General features: G+C 36.4%; 2 protein-coding genes across 3 annotated transcripts; both read right to left on the bottom strand.

The window, feature by feature from the left end:
- Positions 1 to 1,236: 1,236 nt before the first annotated feature.
- LOC107459341 (auxin-responsive protein IAA9) lies at positions 1,237 to 5,834 on the bottom strand. 2 transcript variants are annotated; one of them, XM_016077564.3, is made up of 7 exons: positions 5,669 to 5,834; positions 4,508 to 4,956; positions 3,982 to 4,208; positions 3,671 to 3,897; positions 3,430 to 3,571; positions 2,332 to 2,393; positions 1,237 to 1,472 (listed from the first exon to the last, which is right to left on the bottom strand). In XM_016077564.3, the coding sequence occupies exons 2-7, from the start codon at positions 4,919 to 4,921 to the stop codon at positions 1,435 to 1,437; spliced, it is 1,110 nt and encodes a 369-aa protein (XP_015933050.1). In that variant the 5' UTR covers positions 4,922 to 4,956; positions 5,669 to 5,834; the 3' UTR covers positions 1,237 to 1,434. The 2 variants fall into 2 exon arrangements, with proteins under 2 accessions (XP_015933050.1, XP_015933051.1); XM_016077565.3 differs by lacking the exon at positions 5,669 to 5,834 and adding an exon at positions 5,321 to 5,471.
- Positions 5,835 to 7,214: 1,380 nt separating this feature from the next.
- On the bottom strand, positions 7,215 to 9,311 carry LOC107459276 (uncharacterized). The gene has a single exon (XM_016077499.1). It carries the CDS (start codon positions 9,309 to 9,311, stop codon positions 7,215 to 7,217), a length of 2,097 nt encoding a protein of 698 aa, XP_015932985.1.
- Positions 9,312 to 16,967: the final 7,656 nt, after the last annotated feature.

Raw genomic sequence — 16,967 nt, 5'->3', positions numbered from 1 at the left:
GTGAAAGGCTGAAAACTTTATTTATTTATTTATTTATTTATTTTTGGGTCTGAAGCTTATTGTTATTCATGATTCCATTGATGTTCATTATTAATTTAATTTGATGAAGCATGAAGATCCATGCACTGCATCCAATAATGAGAGCCTCACATAGTCACATGCTTGGCTCCTCTTCACCCCGACAACCATATCCAACACCTGACAATATCTCATTAGTTTAAGGTATACGCACAAGACATCACCAAAACACCAAGCACAACGTTTTTCTATTTAATCTCTCCATATACATGCTATTGTTTAATAGGTGACAAACTGGTAGGGTAAAGATGAAAAAAAAAAAAACGAATCCCGTCCGCTTAAGCAAGTGTCGGGAGTTCGAATCCCGTCTTGTGTATGCAGCAACTCGGTTGGGAGATACCGTTTGGATAAACCAAAAAAAGTAAAAATAAAAAAATACTCCATCCCCTAATTACCTCCTAAACCTTCATATTAGAATAACCATCTGCATACTTATTGAATTGAACATATGATATATCCATTGTTCACATTGTTTAGTATTCTCATTGTCTACCTATACCTTTCCAAAAAAAAAAAAACAAAAGAAAATTGGAAGTGTGTTAAAAATATGATAAAAACACATCAGGATTAATAAATCAAAATTATCCATGAAAAATGTCGTGTTCATTAATTTGATTATCGAAAAATTAAATATCTGAAATTAGTCCTATAAGATACAATAATGAATCAAATTAGTTTTTTTATTAATTAAATAATAACATTTATAAAATAAATTATATCACTATCATTATCTTGCTGGGTAAAGGATCAATCTGATTTGTAATTGTGTTTTCCAGAAAACAACAATTTGATATATTGGGTCTATTGAAGACTAAATTGAGACACGCTTAATCTTTCAAGGACTGGTTTAAATTTTTAACTATTAACCCTAAAATTAACATACCTTTTTTCTTAAAAAAAAGTGCTCTCAGCTCTTGCCTAACACCAAAGCAGGGAAAGTACCATAGGAAAATACTTTTAAGTTTTAACTAGTCAACGGCACTTATAGGTTAAAAGGAAATGCAAATCAAAGATTGTGTAAGTACAACTTCTTATTGTTATTTCATCACACAAATTCACACACATAAATGATGCACTTCACAAACTACACATACAGAAACATAAGTAGCTTCCACACAGAGAGGGTTGGGGTCTTTTTCTTTTGCAAGTTTGTGACAATCATGAAATATAATGAACCTTACTGAATATAAATGTCATAAAAAAAAAGAAAAGAAAAAACATAAGATAGTAAAAATAGTAATCATATGATTGATCCCTTTTTTCCTTTTGCCTTGATTTGCTTACCCAATTTTGTTTATAGAAGCTTTTTAGTTCCATTGACAGTTAGGTGATAGAAATGTGATCGTTTGTACTGCCCTAGTTCCTGCTTTTGCTTTTCTCGACGGCTCTTGGTGCTGCAATAAAGGCCAGAAATGGTAAACTTGAATTAGATCAAGATACTTAGCTATTCTGTCTTTTTTGAAACAACTGTATTTTGACAAAGAACTAGACAATCCATTGTTCAGATCTATTGATTTTTCAGTGTATCATGTCCGACTTAATTGTTTTCAGATGCAGTATGGAAAACTAAAACATGCTAAAGGACCTTTTTCTCTCACTTCACTATATCGAATAAAGAGTAAAGTATATTTTTTGTCTTTTGCCTTTGTGATTTTCTTCAAAAATATTCCTAATGTTTAATTTTATTCAATTTTGTTCCTAACGTTTTTTATGTGTCAAAATTACCTATGAATATTAACTCCATCTAAAACGTTAAAGACAAAATTGAAAAGATCTAGGGGTAACTTTGACACAAATCGAAAACCTAGGGACAAAATTGAATGAATTAAAAACGTTAACGAAAAAATTGAATGAAATTAAATGCTAAAGTGTATTTTTGAAGAAAATCGCAAACGTTAGAAACAAAAAGTATACTTTAATCTCGAATAAGAATAGATTAAGCTATATCAAGCTCTTTTTCCACATATTTCCTGGGTGCAAAAACAAGAGTTTATTTTTCTAGTTTTGTTAAATTCCAGAGTAAGCATGTAGAGGGTATTGATATGGCACAACAATATAATTTTGAACTTCAATATGCAACTATGTTGAAACAAACACAATTTGATAGGGTTTGTCTATTCAATTTTTTTAAAGGTATACGATTTTTCATGAGCTTCATTATGTTTCACTATCTTTATGATATACTTCACTAATACCTTTTCAGATCATGTGCTAATAGAGTATAAGATAGATGGTTTGGAACAGAATTCTAACCTAGACCAATGGCATCAGCGCCCTTCATGATCCTCAGCCTCCTGCATGTTTCGATGAACATCCTGCAAGGGTTTTCAACACCAAATTGAAATTAGCATAGACATACCCAACAGTGATGATGAAGTGCTTATTGTTCAACACTTCAACAACATTACAAAGTTCAGTAATAAACAGACCAATCATTTCATGTTTAGTTTTTAATTCCATTTCTTTATGAAGTTTCATACTCTCAGACTTAAAATATTTCAAATCTCATATATCACTCCACAGGCTTTTTCTTTTTAAATGTTCAAGGTTGAACGAAAATGTTAAAAGTCCAAAATGTGACATTGGCTAATCTGAGCATGATAGGTAGAATGATTTAGGGTATGCCTTGAAAGGTGACAACCTATGCAATCATCAATCCCAATTGAACTACCGATATTTCAGTTGTATTACTAGGAAATCAACAAACCTTGACAACCCAGAATGATCAAACTTCATAAAGTGTGTTTAGGGGTGATGCAGAAGGAGGAATAGAGAAGGGCAATGGCAGGTCAAAGTGTCCCTTCGCCTCCTTGCCACTCTTGTATTTTTCCTTGGTATTCTATTATTAGTCATTCCATTCATCATCATCTTTAAGTCTCCCTTACATACCCTTTGGCTTTGTTTAGAAGGATGACATGGAATAGAATGTTCAAATGTATTATAGGTGTTTTGGGACTGACTTGAAAAGAATGAATGTAATGGCATGAGAGGGAGAAGCATTTCCCTCCCCTCCCGCATTAAACTCGCTGAACAAGAAATAATGGGGTGGCAGCTGAAATTCTATTCCACTCCTTGCTTTTCCATTTCATTCCAATTTGAGCAACGACTATATTCCGCCATATTTGAAACTCTCCACTTCCTAGAATATAATTTTAAATTTTCAATACAACAACAAAAGCCTTTTTCCAACTAGCTTTCGTTGGCAACATGGCTTAGATTAGGTAGCCTTTGGTTTGTCAAAAATCGAGTTCTAAGAATATCCTTTAGTATCTTTTAAAAGGAAAGAAATTCTGTTTTTAAAAGAGATGCCAATAAAAGAGAAGAAAGTACAAAAAATGAATCAGAACTTACTCCCAGGGAACATCACCCACTAGCATCCAATCACCGTCTTTATCCTCATAAGTAAGAACATATTCTGATCCATGAAGTAGATCCTTCAGCTTGGTTTCACTCAGCATTTCCTTCCCAAGATTTCCATGAGATCCACATTGACCTGAAATAACATCAAAATAAGCAGTAACTCCATCCAAATAATCCAGACTCAAGTTAGCTAAAAGTAAAATTTTCTAAAGCAAAATTAATTGTCTCCTACCTATGGTGAAGCAGCTGAACATCTTCTCCAGAGCAGAAGAAAGCTCTGGATAGGCAGAGTAATTCTTCAAGTCCACTTTTCTCAAGTATGGCGCGCCATCCATACTTACCTTCACAAACAGTGCACCAGAAGCCATTTTTCCATCTACTTCTTCAGCATTCTTCGATGTAGTAGCCAATGAATTTTTCCTAAAAGATCTTATTGGAGGCCATCCTACAACCTGTGCCCTGTGTACAAGGATCATCATTCATCAGAGATTAGTTCTTTTTTATTAAGCTCAAACTTGGCGCCAATTCCAGCTTTCCACTTACTTTGGAGCTGGTGCACTGCTATTATTATTCACAGTGGAATCGTTAAGGCTTGGCCTGGTTTCTTTGGCAGCATGAGGCCTCTCTCCCACCTTGGATGTTGCTACTTCATTGACTTTCGCTTGCTGAGCCGCAGCATTCTCAAGCATTGAGCTCGATTTCAATCCCACAGTAGGAGAAGGCCTAGATGGCAATATTGTATTGGCGTCCGAACTAACAAGCAATTTCTCCTGCATAATATATATTTCAGATCCTTTTAGTGCCTAATCCAGCATTTAAAAACTATATCCCCTTTTGATTAAATTGGTACTTTCCCTTTTCAAAGTATTTTTCACTTTGCAAATTTGGTTAATCCATTACCCAATTTATCTTTATACAAAGGTGGTTACTTTCACAAAGAGATTTTCATGTGAAGATGATATTATAAACCATTAGATGGTTGACATGTTTGACTAAACATATTGAATTGTTAATCTAAAAAATTTCTCAAAGTGATAGATATTTTGGAATGAATGGAATACGTTTTTACCTCAGAGAACCCAGTCATTGCATCCGAAAACCCTCTTTTGTTGCCCAAAAGAGCAGGCTTCGACGAGGAATGATGATCATCAGCTACAGGACGCAAAGGAAACAAAGGTTTCTCATCAAATTGAGTAGAACTCCTCAAGCAAAGATCTGAGTCTCTTTCAGGAGACTGAGATCCCGGAAGCCCCAACCTCAGCTCAGTAGCTTTGAGGTTCAGATTGCTTTTAGTCTCATCAGAGAATGAGGGAACTGAGCTATCCACAGAAGAACAATCAGACAATCCCATGTAGTTTCGCTCCTTCAGTTTCGAGCTGTTCAGACAATTCACACTTTCCATGGTGGATGAGGAAGAAACCAACAGAGTCACATGGCTCTGCTGACCTTCCTCATCCCCCACCACGCCGAGTAGCGGAGACATAGCAGTTCAATAGAGAATCTCCCAATTTTGAATACCTTATCATCAAAACAATAACACAAACATCTGTCATGCGTTGCTTACACACTGAGGAATCTTCAAACACACAGAAAATTGGACAAAGCAATAAATAAATAAACAATTAACATTGTAAACATAGCTGGCCACACTTGATTCATAAGCAACCTCAACAAATTATAATTCATTGATTTGAGTAACTTCATTAACCTATTGAAGCATACTATTGTTCACAATTTTTTTTTCCAATGTTTCTTATGCTTTCAGCCTAAGAAGCATGAAATTAGCATCAATCACCAAGTATGTCATGCTTTATGACTTGTTCATGATTTTTTTTTTAAGTTTAATAACATAAATCTAGCCTCAGGGTTTTAAGAGAAAGACCTCAGAAGCAACCCAAACACTGAAGAATCAACAATGTATGTGAGACTGTTAAGTATATTAGAGCAATCCCTTAAATAATGAAAATAAAAATAATAATTATTAGTCAATAATAAAAGAAATACTTGATGGCTATGCTTGTGTTTGTGTTTGTTAGTGCAGTGAAGGAATTTTGAGAAAAATGGAAGACATTGATCGAAAGTTTTTATAGGAAAACCGAATAAAGATAAAAAGAGAGGCTACAAAAGTTGAAAGCAAAAGGAGGCAGAAGAAGGAGACATAATTTGCTTGGAAGCAAAAAAATAAATAAATAAATAAACACTTTGTGTGCTGAAGATGTTAACGTTTTACCTGAAGAATCAGCAGATCAAAGGAGAAGAAGAAAGGGTGAAGAAGAAGAAGGAGGAGAAGGTGAAGAGTGTGATTGAGAGAGAGAGAGAGAGAGAGAGAAGAGAACTAAGGACCCTCCATTTTGGCACAAAGTAACAAAAGCTTCTTTGTTTGTTCGATGTGAAACACCATGCATTAAAATATATAATGTAATAATAATATAATAATCAATAAATATGACTTCAATTTATTAATATAAATAACAATTATTTTATGTGTATACTAAAATTAACAATCAAAGTCAATTATCAATATAAAATACATATTAGAATATAAATATACATTAAAATAAATTAAATTATATATATTTATACATAAATATATTAATGGCTGATTTTAGTAATTAATTTAATATACGAATAATATTTTTGTATAATAAATAAATAAGAGACTAAGAGAGTGCCTCAAACAAATAAAAAATAATTTTTGCAAGAAGAGTTGTTTGCTATTTAAAGAGACTTTCTTTTAGCATAAAACTCGGGATAAAAAGATATTATATGTGAGATAGACTGTGTAGAAACTTTTACTATTGTCAATAATTTACAGGATTGCTCTAGATTTATTGATCTTTTAGTGTTCAAAATCCGAGATATTGGAAACGGCGTGCTGATTCCGGTTGATTTTGAGAGATATAAATACAATAGCAAATATCATGATAAAAACTGCAATGAGGACTCTTTCTTTTCAAGTAGAACTTCCATTATCTTAAAAAGATTTTAAAAATAGTATTCAAAGAGAATTATCTTTCTTAAGCAGTTTTTTATTTATTTTATCTTTTTTAGTTGTTGTTTATTTTTTTTTAAAGTCACAAAAAAACAAATAAAAAGTAGGGCAAAACACATAAGTAAACCATAGCTAGGTCAATATTACATGAATCAGCCAAATCAAAAATTGGTTCATCAATCAACCAAAGGAGATTTCTATATAATTTGAACCAATTTGGTTCGAACTCAATCTCCATGTGATTCGAACCAATTAGGTTCGAATTACACCTTGTAAAGGTTTGCCAAATAATTCGAACCAATTGGGTTCGAACTTTTACATATAATTCGAACCAATTAGATTCGAATTAGTGTGAAGAATTAGCCAGCAAGTAATTCGAACTAAGATGGTTCGAATTACTAAGAATTCGTTCCGCACAGCAATTTAAGTTACGAACATAGTTTCTGCATCATGGTTTAATAAAACTCGCAGAGTTATTTATTCTGGTGTGCATTAGACATACATTTCGTTTAAAACTGCGGAGAAAGAACATATTCATTAACTAAATTCCCATTCAAAGTACATCACACTAACGTTAACAAATTCTATCAGTTAGCAACTACAAGTAAGAAAACCGATAATAGTGGAATCTAAATGCGAAATTGAAACAACGAAAGTACCAACTCCACCAAAACACCTAATCATGCCCCCGTGTGTGCTCTGCTCCTCCGAGCTGTGGGCAACTTCGACGTGTGTGGCCCGGCTGCCGACAAAGCCCACACCTCTTTGGCCGGTTCGGATCTGCCTAGTCCATATTGGTCTGTATCCTAGTGGACCTCGGCCGACCCTCTCTCGCACGCCTCTTATTGGGGTCAGGGATGACAGTCGGCCCGTCATATGGTGGCCAGAAACCCTCCGGAATGGGAGGTGTGAAACCCATCCGATACACACTGAAGACCGAACTAAGACGATACACGTAGTGGACGTAAGGCTCCCATGTAAGCCGTGAGTAGGCACAGCATGTCAGTGCGTGGGGACACGGGAAATGAAGAGCCTGGAAGTATTCACAGTCACATGTCTGATATGCAAGCGAGACTCTGTAGCTACCTAGTGAGAAAGAACCAGTCGGAGTTGTCTCTACGACGGTGAACTCGGAGTTATCTCTGTCGTACACAGTAACGGTGAAGCACCTAGCCGTCTTCAAGTTGGCCTCTATACACTTCACCAAGTGCTGACTAAATTGTTGTCCGGTTTTCATCTGCGCCTCAGCCTCTCTCCCTTTGCGAACAAATAATTCTGCCAACCTTCCGTATGTTGCCTTCACTAGCGAGCACACAGGTAGGTTTCGTACACCCTTGAGGATCGAGTTCACACACTCAGATATATTCGTCGTCATGTGTCCGAATCTACGCCCCTCATCACAATGCTGTGTCCACAACGAATACTCAATCCGGTTCACCCAGTCACACATCGCCGGGTCTTTGGACCTAAGAATATCAAACCAGTAATAGAACTCGACCTCGGTCTTAGCGTACGCCACATTCACAAGTAGCCTCCTTGCGTCTTTGCCCTTGAAGGTGAGGGTGAAATTTGCCGCAACATGTTGAATGCAGAATGCCCGGTATGCAGACGGAGGTAACCAGCCTCCGTCAGGAGCCTCAAGCGCGGCCTTGATGCCGTTATGCCTGTCCGAGATAACCAGCAGACCCGGCTGCGGTGTCACATGCTGACGCAGGTGGGAGAGAAAGAAGGACCACGACTCAGTGTTCTCACCCTCGACTAATGCGAATGCAACAGGGAGTATGTTGGAGTTCCCGTACTGTGCAATCGCGACAAACAACGTTCTCCCATACTTGCCATACAGATGGGTGCTGTCAATACTAATTAGGGGCTTGCAATGACGGAATGCCTCGATGCACGGTGGAAACGTCCAGAATAGTCTGTGAAAATAGGCTCGAGACTCGTCCAACTGTCCACCGACACGAACAGGGCTCGTCTTTAGGACTGCAACAGTACCAGCCATCGTCAATTGGACTCCTAACACCCACCTTGGGAGCTCATTGTACAACTCATCCCAGTCACCATAGATGAGGGCAACAGCCTTCTGCTTCGCCAACCAGACCCTCCTGTAAGTCGGCCTAAACCCGAAGTGTGTTGCGGTGGCATTTAGGAGCACCTTGATGCTGACAGATGCGTCAGCCCTAACCATTGGCATAATGAATGCCGATATCACATGGTAATCCAATTTCCTGTGGTCGCTGGAAATCGAGGTGGCGAGACAAGTATGCGGTCCGTTGTAACGTTTGACCTCCCAAACTCCCTTTCGCTGTCGGAGACTAAGCCGAATCAACCATGTGCACCCATTGCCGAACTCAGAACACTTGCCCACATACCGGCGATAGTCAGACTCCACGACCTTGTACTGTACCCCTCGACGGATGCTGTAAGTCTTGACACTTAAGAGGGCCTCTTCTTTATCCAGAAATTGCTGACCAACCTGAAACTCTGTCAGACCTGCAGACCCTTCAACATCTCTAGCACCAAATCCAGCCGGCTGCCCAGGTACCCCCTCCTGCCTCATGGCATCCAAGTCCAAAGAGAAAAAATGTGGAGGGTACTGCTGCGTGCCAAAGCTAGAACCACCGCCCGCCCCAGCAGGCTCACTTGCTCCAGCATCATCGCCACTGTCATCAACAATCATATCCGGCTCGACATCATCATCCTCTGGATCATCCAAGAATCCATCTCCAACCCCAGCCGGTACAAGACACTGTAAAGAGGTCCGCGGATATTCCCCTTCTCCGACCTCGTTGCCTACACTCCCATTGAGATCAACAGCGAACGAAGGCGATGCGATAGGTTGGAGGGGCGGCTCGTACGCAGGGACGGAGGAAGATGCCATGGCTAGCTAGAACCGGCTACCGTGGCTAAAGTGGTGGTATTCCGGTTCGAACCCCCCGAGCTGGACACGGCGTCAACCAACTTTGCCAACAATTCTGGTGTTCTCACCTCTGGAAACTGCCGGCGACAATGAAACATGACCTGCAAGTCATCATCACTCCCGATTGTGAAACAATTGTACTTTACGGTTTCCTGGAGCACCGTGATTGGAATTCGACAAAAAAACTTCTTAACCCATTTCACACCTTCTAGACCAAGTTTCAGCAGTACAGAGCTAACAAGGTCCTCATACCTCGTCGTAGGCCTTACGATAACACAGAGAGGATCCTTATCAGTGAACTTCACACCGGAACGAGTTTTCCTCTTAATGGATCCTCTGTGGTGAACCAACACTATGAAACTCTTCTCACTAGCCATCTTAGCTCCTCTCTAATGATACCAACTCACGTTCAAACCATATAAATACAGCTCTGGTCCTCATTAATTCGAACCACCATAGTAGCTGTAAATCGAACCAAATTGGTTCGAATTACTTGGCAAATGTGTAATTCGAACCTAATTGGTTCGAATTATATGTAGAAGTTCGAACCCAATTGGTTCGAATTATTTGGCAAACAAGGTGTAATTCGAATCTAATTGGTTCGAATTACATGGAGATTGAGTTCGAACCAAATTAGTTCGAATTATATAAAAATTTTCTTTGATTGATTGATGAACCAATTTTTAATTTGGCTTATTCATGTAATATTGACCTAACTATGGTTTACTTATGTGTTTTGCCCTAAAAAGTAAATTATACTGGCTGACTGTAGTGCTGTTGCTGTACCAAGGAAATTTAAAATACGCTGGCTATTTTTTATTTATTTTATTTTATGTTATATTAATTTGATATTTATTTACTTGGAAGTCGCCACTTTCGTGTGAATTTTGTGTAGCCATTGTGCACCAAAATTACGAAAAACTATCCTTTAAAAGATTTCAAGTTTAGAAAAATAATTTATTATTAATAGCTAAATATATAATGCAAATTATACGAGTGAGATTGATTAAAATACGAATAATTACTTAAACCAATCTTAAAAATTTTAAAAATAAACATTTTAATTTTTAAGAAAAATTAATACGCAGATTAATTTTTAAGAATTTATTCTGACAAACAAATCAGTCTTCAGTCTATTGTTCAGTAGAATAATAAACCAAATCAATCTTCAAAAATTCTAAAAGTGGCTATTTTAGTTCCTAAAAATATTAGTATACAGATTAATTTTCAAAGTTTTTCTTTATCAAACATAATAATTTCCGTCTATTTTAATTTTATTATATATCAACTTTTATTATTATTAGTTTAACTTTGTGCATGTGAATTATGACACTAGCATATTAATACACTTTTTCTATTGAAAACAAATAAGGTGAATAATGATGTTTTAAAATTTAAATTAAAATATTTTTTTAATACATACATGCTTTTTAAATTAGAATATCTTTTAATTATATTAAATACAAAAATATCAAATGATTTCCATCTTGAGTTTTTTTTATAAATATATACAAAAAAATCTAATGAATAAATTTATCATTATTTTTATCCAAAAATACAAAAAATTATAGTACAATATTATTATGCAATTAATAATAATAATAATAAGAATTTTATTTCATTTTATTTTTTATGGACTGGAGACTGTTATATCTGATCAATTTATGTATTAATTTTTTTGGGATTAAAATATTCGCTTTTAAAATCCTTAGGAACTGATTTGGGTAATTATTCTGCAGAAAAATAAATTGGAAATTGATTTGTCCGTGGAGTAAAATCTTAAAGATATTTTTGTATATTAATTTTTTTAGGACTAAAATATCAATTTTTAAAAATTTTAAATACTGATTTGAATTATTATTCTTAAAATAATAAATCTATTAGTATTTTAATAAAACAATCTAAGTTCAAATTTTAAGAGATTTTTTATCTTCTTTTTATAAGACCTATTCTTCAAGTTAAATTGTATCAATTAAATTTTTATTAAAATAATAAAAATATTACGTACATAAAATTTAGGCATTAAATTAACTATTATATATTTATGTATAAATACATATAATGTTCAACGTATTTTTAATTTATATTTGAGTAATTATCTAAATCAGTTCTCAAAAATTTTAAAAGCGGATATTTTAGTCTAAAAAAAATAATACATAAAAACATTTTCAAGGTTTTATTCTGACAGACAAATCAGTTCTCAATTTAATCAGTCTCCAAAGATTTTAAAAGTAGGCATTTTAGTCTCCAAAAAAAAATTCATACACAAATCAATTTCCAATATTTTTCTTCGTCAGACATAGCAGTCTCTCGTCCATTTTCCGGCATAATTCACTAAGTTCTTCAAATATTTATTAGAAAAAAAGATTAGTAAATATTATAATCATTCTCACCACATACACAATTCCAAATCCAACAAAAAGAAATATACTACGTCTCATATTTTCTTAAACTAAAAGAATATTATTGTGGTTTGTTTAGTTACAACGAAATATGGATGGGGGACTATTATATCTGATAGAGAAAAATATTAGAGATTGATCTGTATATTAATTTTTTTTTGGGGACTAAAATATCCACTTTTAAATTTTTTAGAGACTAATTTGGGTAATTACTCCATCGAAAAATAAACTGAGTACTGATTTGTCTATCGAAGTAAAATCTTAAAGATATTTTTATGTATTAATTTTTTTAGAGACTAAAATATTCACTTTTAAAATCTTTAAAAACTGATTTGGGTTATTACTCTTTATATTTTGTATTTTAATATATATTTTATATAGGTGACTAATTCAGTGGTTAGTTTGTAGTGTATATATTGTAAGATAATACATATATTTTATATAGATAGATTCTAATATGATTATGCTATAATGATTATAGTAACTATACAAAGTATTGTTAAAATTAAAGTCACATTTATTTTATATTTTATAAAATTTGTTGTAAGCGACACTTTTTAAAAAGCATTATTTAACAGAAAAAAATATTACTTTAATTTTAGCAATATTTTTTAAGTCACCATATCTCTCATAAGAGAAAGTATAGGCGCAATAATACAAAAACCAAATAATTAGTGTAATCAATTTTTGAATTTGAATAATTTGGATTTGGCAAACGTATATAACTTCCTCTTAATACACCGTAATATCACATTCTTATTCTATCTCAATTCTTCTACACTTCTGCCACTCACACTGTTGTTCAATCCAACGATCCTCTCCTTCTGTGTAAGATCCAGAATTTTTAAAAAAATTTATTATAAACTATTTTTAAATTCAGTTATCTTTGCAGTTTTAATTTCAGAAATTTTTTTATTAAAGATAATTAAAGTAAGTTTTAATTAATTGATTTGAAATAAATTAAGATTTTTATTTAATTTTATAATTATTAAATTATTTTTTACATTTAAAATTATAACATTATAACGTTAGTAGTTATAAAATAATAAGAATTTTATATCATTTAAATAGTTGATATTTTTATACTTCAATACTTTAAGTTTTAGAAATAAAGAAAATTAATCTTATTATCTTATAATTTCAATTAAAGTATATGATTTTAAATTAATTTGTATTTTGATACAGTAAATAATATTTTAAAGTAATTTTAAGTATTTAATTAGATTTTAAATTTATACTCTATGTCCCAATTTTATTAAAATTATCTTACTCTAATTAAACATAAAATCCCCAAATCAAAACCCTAATTTTTGACCTAACCCTAACCCTAGCTACCCCAAACCACACACATACACGACACACACACAGCAGCAGCGGCTGCTGCAAGAAACAAAGAAAGAAAGAAAGGGAAAAAGGGGGAAACAGAATCGGGGAAGGGGGAGAAGAGAGGGAGCGCTGGGGGAGTGACGGAAAAGAGGGAGAGTTGCCACACTACTGTCCCCCACCGATTCGCCAAACCCGTCACGCCTCGCCGCCAGTTGCGCCTCACCGTCACCCAACTTGCCGTCGCGCCAACCACCCACGCCAGAGGAAGAGAGAGAGAGAGATTAGACACACAGAGAGAGAGACACGAAGAGGGAGAAGGATTCGCGCCGCTACGGCTGTCCATGCCGTCGTTGCCGAGGGAAGCTAGTGCCACCACCGCATCACCGTCGCCGAGCTGCATCGTCGCCACCACCGTTGACGAGCCCAGCCTCCGCCGTCTCGTGCTCCATCACTGCTGCTGGAGGTCCGCCATTAATCTAATCTGAGGGAGAGGAAACACGAACAGAAGAGAAGAATGGGAGCCACCGCCATTGTTGTTGCATCCCAGAATTTCACGCCACTTCTATCGTTCAAAACCTCGCTGCCGTACTGGGAAACTCCACTGGAAAAGGTTTTAAAGTTTTGGTTTCTGTTCCTTTGGATTCCGAGAAGGTTTTTGATGCTACATGGTTGTTACAATCGCTGTCACCGGAATTTTTGTTTAGGGCTGTCACTTGAGGTTATTGTCAGAGCTACTGTTCGGTTGACTCAAAGTCGCAGCTGCTTCGTCTTCTAATTTCAAGTCGTTGTGGTTGTCGAGAAAGCGGTTTGGAGCTGAGGTTGCGGCTGCTGCAGTTGCAGGCTATAACACCCTACCATACAGAGTCTTATGCTTAAGTCATAATTCAGAGATAGCAAGGTATTACGACCTCTAAAAATTAAAATTTAGTACGTATGGTAGTGTGAACAATGATATAACTAGGAGCCTTTGAAGAAAAGGGATAAAATAAAATCGTAACTCGAAAAACGCAACACTCCAATTGATAATGTCACGAATAGAGGACAAACTAACGTGAGATTATGTATACGCAAAAGAGTGTCAAAAACAAAAATATCAAAACTCAAAATTCGGTTGTGAAGATAACCGGTCCGAGCATAGCAATATATACATGTAAATAAAATAGGAAACCCCAAAGGAAACCCAAAGGGACATAAATACAAAACCTATTCTCTAAAATCCCCTATAAGAGGAGTCATCACAGTTTGTATTATTCAGTGGAGATAAAAGTATATCTAAGCAGAACATATAACCAAAAATAGAGTCCCAAGAATAAAGGATCTTCGCTAATCCAGAAGTCTCCAGCACGCTTCAGCGAGAAGCCTCACGTCCTGCATCTGAAAACCACAAAATCCGCATGGGTGAGAACCAGAGGTTCCTAGCATGGTAAGAGTTCCCACATATATAACATGTAATATTAGAGGAAATCCGAAGGCAATCCTAGAACTTCCTCCAAGTAAAAGCAAAACTTATAAACAAGCTAAACCATAAATAGCAACTGACTAAGGATTCTTCAGACTAACTAATACTTTTCTTTCCAAATCCTTCAGACCTCCCAACCACCAGTAGGAGTATAATATAGTAGATATAGTTATATCAGATAAGAGATATACAAACAGGAACAAATAAGGCATTTAGACAATTAGCAAGTAATATGCAGTTAAATAGGCAATCTCAAATATTTCACATAGTATGCATATGATGAATGCCTGTCCCTAATGGCTGATGATATCATCTGTCAGTTATATAGCCAACCCAATAAGTCCTGGTAGCTAACCATTGGATTGTCCCTCTGTCGTGCATCCCCAACTCGAGTTATACTTAACATAATCGTGATCATAATCATGATCGATATCCAACACCCTCACTGGTGTATATTCACGGGGGCAAGCTCATCCGGGGCTTTCATAGTGCCCGGCCACCCTTACAACATAGGGTCAACAGAGTCTCGAGTCTCCACCTGGAGCACGTGGTGGCTAGCCATTGCTTTCTCCCAAAAAAACTCATGTCTCCGATGGTGGAAGTGCAAACATTCACAATTCATTCAACAACATATATGCATTTATACTTAGCCATACTCATGGCTCTACCATAACACGCCAATAAACTCAGCCATCTAGCTCATGGTTTAATCCAGAACTAGCTAATTCATAAACAATTTAGCCCATCGGCTTATGGCACATACAGCACTTCCACCGCTATCCTCCGTATCTCATATAATCATCTTTGATCTTCATTGATCATTCATTTTTCCCTTGCTTCACTCGCAAGTTACCACCTCCCCTAGCTTCTTTTCTCATTGCTAGGCACATCATAATGATTTACGACACAAGTGGTGAGATCGGAGGCTTAGAAGTATGAAATTTGGCTTTTAAAACTCAAAAATCAACTTTGGGATGAAAACAGGGCCACGCGCACGCGTCCTTCACGCGCACGCGTGGATGGCCTTATAGTTCATCGACGGGTATGCGTCATTCACGCGGACGCGTGGATTGAAAAACATAGCCACGCGTACGCGTGGGTGCGTTTGTGTCCCACGCACAAAATTGGCACAACTCTGGCACAACTCTCGGGAAGATTGGCTGGGCATTGGGTGCAGCACATCGACGCACCCGCACACACCACGCGCACGCGTGGATTGTGCCTTCTTGAAGAACGACGCGTACGCATCAAGTACGCCTACGCGTGGAGGGTCATTCTGCTAAAAATTTTTCTAAGTTAAAAGCTGCAGAATTCTCAGATTCAACCCCCAATCTTTCGACGGACATAACTTCATCGTTTTAAAACAATTTTCGCCCGTTCTTCGAACGGCATGAACATCCCGGATCCAATTTCATTTTTAAACAAGTGTGACTCAAAACGAAGATCCGGAGTCTAAGTTGATGGTTTCAGTGGCTAAGAGAAGGGGGTTGAATCTTAGCCCCTTTTTCACTTCTGAACACTTGCTTGTCTTTGAAACAACTTCTGACGATTTTTGTCTCGTCCCTAGCCACAAGACTTTTCTTTTTGTCTCGTCACTTGGCACGAGATATTTTGCGATTTTATCTCCTGGGCAGCAGAAACAGAAAATAGAGTAGAAGAGAAGGAAAAAAACACCCAGATATATCCTGGTTCGGCTGCTAAGTGCAGTGCAGCCTACATCCAGTCTCCATCACAACAATGATGGAATTTCACTATAATCATCCAGATTACAAATTGTAAAGTGCTAACCCAACTTACAAGGGGATTCCCACAGAATCATGAAACACAACACAGATGTACAAAGGAACTCTAAGACATCTATGGCTTTTTCTTTTAATTTTGCACTCTCTGCCTTTTTCCGCTCTATGGCTTTTTCTTTACAAACCTCACTGTTTGTCTTTTTCCATGAGACTCAAGACATGAAAAAATTAAACATAAAATTATTAAACAGAATGCATTGAAGGAGAAGAGAAATCTGTTAGCTCAGGTAGCTCTGAGAACTCTGTGCCTTGCACTCTCAAGTTTTCTCCTTGCTCCAAACAGTGGCTGTTCTCTCTTTTTAAAGAAGAGGGAAGCCTCCACACTTGAAGCCAACACCCAAACCAACTTCTTCCTCCTTCAAGAAATAGAACCGGTTCGGCCACATAGAGAGAGAAGAGATAACCATGCAAAACCCAACATGCAATTACCTCTAGTCCTTTCTTGATCATCACTCTTCATCAATCCGAGCTCTCCATCCTTGGCTTCCTCTCCAAGATGGATTTCTGGCCCTTGATGCTTCATGATGATGATGACTTCATCTGCTTCAATCTCTGCCTCAACCGTCACTTCGCCACTCTAGCTACTTCCTGTGGTGGTTGAGCAGAATCAAAGACAAGCCATGCTTCAAGA

Source organism: Arachis duranensis, chromosome 7, assembly GCF_000817695.3.
Source record: "Arachis duranensis cultivar V14167 chromosome 7, aradu.V14167.gnm2.J7QH, whole genome shotgun sequence".
Classification (NCBI taxonomy): domain Eukaryota; kingdom Viridiplantae; phylum Streptophyta; class Magnoliopsida; order Fabales; family Fabaceae; genus Arachis; species Arachis duranensis.
Note: the sequence above shows the minus strand (reverse complement) of the source record. Positions and strands in the feature narration are given on the sequence as shown.